At 37.1% G+C, this 6,713-nt stretch overlaps 1 protein-coding gene across 2 annotated transcripts in view; it reads right to left on the minus strand.

Annotated features, from left to right (window-relative positions):
• The window catches only part of si:ch211-127i16.2 (probable flavin-containing monoamine oxidase A), a 46,894-nt gene that overhangs the window by 18,181 nt on the left and 22,000 nt on the right, over positions 1-6,713 (minus strand). For both annotated transcript variants that reach the window (XM_060896199.1, XM_060896200.1), the window contains exon 8: positions 1,343-1,443. In XM_060896199.1, coding sequence (XP_060752182.1) covers positions 1,343-1,443 — 101 coding nt within the window. The remainder of the gene's footprint in view (positions 1-1,342; positions 1,444-6,713) is intronic.

Genomic DNA, 6,713 nt, shown 5'->3' on the forward strand with positions numbered 1-6,713 from the left:
ACGCTGCTACTCTCGGCGTCTCAGCGATGTTCGATTTGTCTGAGATAAAAGGAACCGTTATTAAAATCAGAGCATGTTTCTTCTCCTTCTCTGCAGCTTCCTTCAACCATTAACGCAGGAAAAACCTTAATAAATTACTGATGAGTCATAAATGTGCTAAGCTTCTCTGATAAACACTCATGTAATCCGACTTTAATGGGAAATGACTAATGTAGGGTAAAGAACATTTACAGCCTATTAAACGCTGAACTATTAAAAAAATTAAAATGCTTTCAGAATGAATTTGACCCCCTTGAGCATGACTCACTCTTATAGTATAGTTTCATATTTAAATTAGGGGTGGAGCCAAACTGTATGACAAAAATATCACATCATGATATTTTATGACGTTTCAACATCAAACAACACGAAAGTTTGCTAAGCAAATTAAAATTTTAATCTGAAATTTCAAATGAAAATATTAATATAAAGTAAAGCTATAAAAAAATTATAAAAAATAAATACAGTTAATAAGTATAAAATTAATTGTTTCATTATATTTTGTAATTACAGTCTACAAAAATAATTGACAAATAAAAGAAAAATAAATAAATAAGCTATAGTCAATTCTAATCAAGTTATATTGACAACTGATGTGGAAAATAAATAAATAAATAAATAAATAAATTGATAGATAAATAAATTATTAAATAAATAAATGTATTTTTTATTAAAATGTTTTTTTAAGAAATTAATTACAATATATATATATATATATATATATATATATATATATATATATATATATATATATATACATTTAATTTTATAATATAATTAATATAAGAAATAATAGACGTTAGCTCTGCTAATTCTAACATTATCTAAACATAAGAAAAACAAAGAAGCTGGTCATTTCTATGATACGTGATGTGTATCACAATATCTATTTCTATTTACTTAGATGTATATTTAATTGGTTCAATAAAAATTAAAAGGCTGTTTAGGGGTGTGCATACTTTTGCAACCAGGTTACTGTGACTTTTTTTAATTGTTTTTCACTTCATTTTAGATACGTTGTAATTACACACAGAGGTGGTTTATTTCCGATGTGATTTATCCCAAGTTCATTTTATTACATCACAAAATCTTGTTACATCACATAAACTTTTTATTTTCATTGTACATCCCCTCTAAATTTGTGTATACTGTACAAATAAAAGGCAAGAGTTGAGTTAAAAAATGAGTTAAAGAAGGAAAGAAGAGAAGAAAAGATGGACGAGAGACAGATGGACGGACAGTTTGTGATTGATGTTTAAGGGGAAACGATGTGAAAGGCTTAGAGAAGACGGATGTCACTCACTGTAGGATACGTGATGATAAACTTTGTCATGTGACCCACAGGCATCCACTGTGCCAGACGCTGGCGCTTCAGAGGCAACGCAGGACGGTACTCGATCTGAGCTGGAAGTGACAGAAAGGGGGTGGAGTCAAGGGTTAGGGCTTTGTTAAAAATAACACTCATTAAAGGTGGGGTCTCTGTTGTTTGAAAGCCAATGTTGACATTTGAAATCACCAAAACAAACACGCCCCTAACCCAAATGGGTCCCACCCCTGTATCGATAGCTCCGCCCACACATACATACGTAACCCAGGCAACTAATGGAAAGAAAAGTGTCTTTATCATAGCTGAAGGGAAGAACAATACGATTGTAGATAAACAAACAAGCAAAAATGACACCCAAGCATAATCATGTAAAGGACAAAGGCATATATTAGTTCTGTGTAACAAAGCAAAACCAACGTTACTCACCTATCGAGAAGGAAAAAAGCGCCTCGGCGTCTTAAGTAAAGTTGGTCACATATTCACAGATTGGAGTTTCCCGAGTCAATAACTCCTGAGCTAAACACTGTTACTACACAAAACACGGTTGTAGCTGCGTCTCTACATTACTACGATAGAAAAGAGGTGTTATTTGTGTAGTAACAGCGTTTAGCTCAGGAGTTATTGACTCAGGAAACTCCAATCTGTGAATATGTGACCAACTTCCTGCTCCTTCAGTTCTCTCCAGCGCTGGAAAGCTGATCCTATATTAACACGTCCTACTTCTTACCTTATCGTAAGTCTTTCTTCTCTTTCTTTCTTTGTTTTTATCCTCCATGTCAATGTTAAAACCGCTTTCTGCTAATGTCACACATGCGCACTGAACACTCTCTCCGCCCATATAGACAAGACACGCCCCTTTCTGCTCATTGGCTACACGTTCGTTTTGTTTTTGTTTTGTTTGTCGTCCCGACGCGGTTTTCTGAAGCACTTCTCAAACAATGGAGACCCCACTTTTAAATGCAGACTTGAAGCATTCAGTCGAAACATGTTTGCTAACAAGTAAAAATTACAGCCACCAGTTTAGCAAAGTTTCCTCGATGTTCTATAAACGTAAAGAATAACCTCTCTCTGGAGGCGGGGCCTAAAGTTTGTACGCGGAACGGTTTATTAGACACGATTTGGATGGTAAAAGAGTTGCATTTTTGATCTGGTGCCGTGATAAACGACGCTCTCTGAAGCGAGTGTGTGGTGCGATGATTTAAACATGAGGTTTGCACTGATGCTAAACTGGTGGCTATAAACCTCCATGATTTGTAAGCTACATCAGCATTGTATCCAGAATGCAGAATTAAAGATGGAAATGTTGTGGAGGAAATATCTGGAGGGGCGGGGGCGGGTGTGGGGGTCCTCATTTCCTCTCTCTGTTTCTCTCTCTCCTGAAAAGAGGGGGAGGAATACAGATAGACAGGCAGGACAGAGTCTGAAAGACAGAGAGAGAGGGAAAGTAAGTGAGAGAAAGACAGAGGGATATTGAGAGAGAGAGAGAGAGAGAGAGAGAGAGAGAGAGAGAGAGAGAGAGAGAGTAAAAAGCAGACACATATAGACAGAAAGAGGGGAAGAAAAAGACAGAGATACAGAGTAAGAGAAGCAGACAGTCAGACAGACAGACATAAAGAGGCACACACATACACACGCATACACAGATAGACTGAGGGAGAGAGAGAGAGAGAGAGAGAGAGAGAGAGAGAGAGAGAGAGAGAGAGAGAGAGAGAGAGAGAGAGGAAGAGAAACAGAGAGAGAGAGAGAGAGAGTGTAAGAGTGTGAGAGAGAGAGAGAGAGTGTGTAAGAGAGAGAGAGAGAGAGAGAGAGAGAGAAAGAGAGAGAGAGAGAGAGGAAGAGAAACAGAGAGAGAGAGAGAGAGAGTGTAAGAGTGTGAGAGAGAGAGAGAGAGAGAGAGAGAGAGAGAGAGAGAGAGAGGTGCAGTATAAGAACATTAGGGTGTATGGTGTATAAGAGCAGACGTCTCACAACACTCTGATCAGCTGGTGCTATTGATCTGAGTGCCGCACTCTCATAAGACAGCACTCTGCTAAATTGGATGCAATGCCCCAGTGACTGGCTCTCTGTGAAATGACCAATCTATAAGAGTGTGTGTGTGTGTGTGTGTGTGTGTGTGTGTGTGTGTGTGTGTGTGTGTGTGTGTGTGTGTGTGTGATTTAACTCCACGCCACCACGCCGCTGCTTAAGAGCTATCATTACACCGGATCCATTTAGAGGAGAGTGATGCCACCCAATACGATCACGAGCGGCTCGGACCTTGCGTCAGGAAACACCCACGCTGTCTGATGACCTCACATCCATGTAACCGCACACATCACACCTCATTACCCAGCATGCCCGACATGTCACACTCATCATGTAACTGCTGTTCCTTCTACTCACAGGTCGTCCTGCAGCTCTATATTACCTTTTATTAAAGCGTCTTTAATGATGACACGGACATAATTAAAGCCTGTCATTTTCATAGAAAAAACATTCGTTTATTTTTATATTCTTAAGTTTACATACATTCGCTAGAATAAAAATAAACACATAAAAATAAAATGATCTATATAGCATTTGATAATAAGAATAAAGTCATTTACATATTGTGCATGTCCCTGTTTTTCGACTGAACTGTAGACTTCATTAAAAGAGAATTAAAACTAATCGTAATCAAATAATTAAAGTTTTAAAGGATAAATAAAACTGTCTTTGTGTCCTGATTGGTTTTGAATGGAATAAATGACATGCATTGTGTTGAGCTCTTTAAAATCTCGCCTCTCGGTCATTATCAATCCTGAGATTTAAGTAAATGACAATCGTCACAATCAGCATTCGGTTATTAATCTGTGAAATGTCCTCGTCTCCTCGTCCTCTATTCATTACTGTTTGTTATCCAGACGGGAGACAAATAAAGTAGCGTCGCAAACGGATTCTTACCGAATGGCTGTGAATTAGATCTCATTATTTTCCTGTAATGTTTATAATAAAGCTTCATTAATCAATGATCATCACTGACACTCTGCACAGTGTACAATCTCTGGGTTGTTGATCAGTGGATTAGGGTTCAAGCCCCAGCACTGACAAGCTGCCACTGTTGGGCCCTTGAGCGAGGCCCTTAACCCTCTCTGTTCCAGGGTGCTGTATCGTGTCTGACCCTGTGCTCTGACCCCAAACTCCAAACTTGGGATATGTGAAGAAACAAGAATTCCACTGTGCTATAATGTATGTGTGGCGATAATAAAGGCATCAATGCCACTATTACACTCACACACACACATATATACATATACACACATACACACACACAGACACACAAACATACACACACATACACACTCACACATACACACATACATATATATACACACACATATACACACACAAACATTTACACACACACATACACACACATACTCACATGCACACACAAACATTTACACACACAGACACACAAACATACACACTCACAGATACACACACATACATATATACATACACACACATATACACACACACAAACATTTACACACACACACACACACACACAAACATACACACACATACTCACATGCACACTCACACATACATATATATATATACACACACACAAACATACACACTCACAGATACACACACACATATATATACATATACACACACATATATACACACACATACACACACAAACATTTACACACTTATATACACACACACAAACATACACACAAACATACACACTCACAGATACACACATACACACTCACAGATACACACACACATATATATATACATACACACACACATATACACACACATACACACACAAACATTTACACACTTACATACACACTCACACACACACACACACACACACGCACACTCAAAAACACACACACACACACCCAAACACATACGCACATGCAAACTCACACACACTCACACACACACACACACACACACACACACACACTCAAACACACACACTTTGAATTAATAAAAATATTAACTGAAGTTAATACTAGTTTACATTGACATGATGTCTGTCAGTCTTTCTGTCTGTCTTTGTGCTTGTCTGCCTGCTTCTCTTTCTGTCTCTATAACTTTAGACAGATGGACAGACAGACAGATTCTTTCTTTCTTTCTTTTTTTGACAATTATAGTGACCTACATTCATTTTTGACAATGACAGTATTTTTCCTTCTATCTTTTTTGAAAGTAATCACCTGGAGCCCTGTGTGTGTGTGTGAGTGTGTGTGTGTGTGTGTGTGTGTGTGTGTGTGAGTGTGTGTGTGTGTGTGTGTGTGTGTGTGTGTGTGTGTGTGTGTGTGTGTGTGTGTATTCAGGATAAACTGTCTGTGTCACCGTGATTGTATCCTGAAGCCACGTCTCTCAGTCATGTGCACTTCCTTTAGAGACGTTTATCATGAACCAGATAAGAAAGTCATTACAGTCACCACAAGAACGTCCTGAGTGTTAGTAAAGGTCCATGATAATGTTAGTAAAGGTCAAGAACGAGGGAGAAAGAACAGAGGACAGGAACAGAGGAAAGATGACAGGAACTGAAGAGAGGAATATCATCATGTGTCATCGCTCCTCACTGAAATGTAGTTATTACTCGTCCATGTGACTGTTACAGCTGTGTGACCTCGACATCAGACTCAAGGGAAAGTCACAGAGACTCTTTTTATTAATTATTATTATTACTGTTATTATTTTAATACAAATCCTTTAAATTATACAGGAGCTGTCACTAAATTGAAAGAAAGAAAGAAAGAAAGAAAGAAAGAAAGAAAGAAAGAAAGAAAGAAAGAAAAAAGAAAGAAAGAAAGAACGAACGAACGAACGAACGAACGAACGAACGAAAGAAAGAAAGAAAGAAAGAAAGAAAGAAAGAAAGAAAGAAAGAAAGAAAGAAAGAGAAAGAAAGAAAGAAAGAAAGAAAGAAAGAAAATCTTTTGGTCACTGAAAGAAAGAAAGAAAGAAAGAAAGAAAGAAAGAAAGAAAGAAAGAAAGAAAGAAAGAAAGAAAATCTGTCACTAAATTGAAAGAAAGAAAGAAAGAAAAAAGAAAGAAAGAATGAAAGAAAGAAAGAAACGAAGAAAGAAAGAAAGAAAGAAAGAAAGAAAGAAAGAAAGAAAGAAAGAAAGAAAGAAAGAAAGAAAGAAAATCTTTTGGTCACAGAAAGAAAGAAAGAAAGAAAGAAAGAAAAAAGAAAGAAAGAAAGAAAGAAAGAAAGAAAGAAAGAAAGAAAGAACGAACGAACGAACGAAAGAAAGAAAGAAAGAAAATCTGTCACTAAATTGAAAGAAAGAAAGAAAAAAGAAAGAAAGAATGAAAGAAAGAAAGAAACGAAGAAAGAAAG

Source organism: Tachysurus vachellii, chromosome 20, assembly GCF_030014155.1.
Source record: "Tachysurus vachellii isolate PV-2020 chromosome 20, HZAU_Pvac_v1, whole genome shotgun sequence".
Taxonomy (NCBI): domain Eukaryota; kingdom Metazoa; phylum Chordata; class Actinopteri; order Siluriformes; family Bagridae; genus Tachysurus; species Tachysurus vachellii.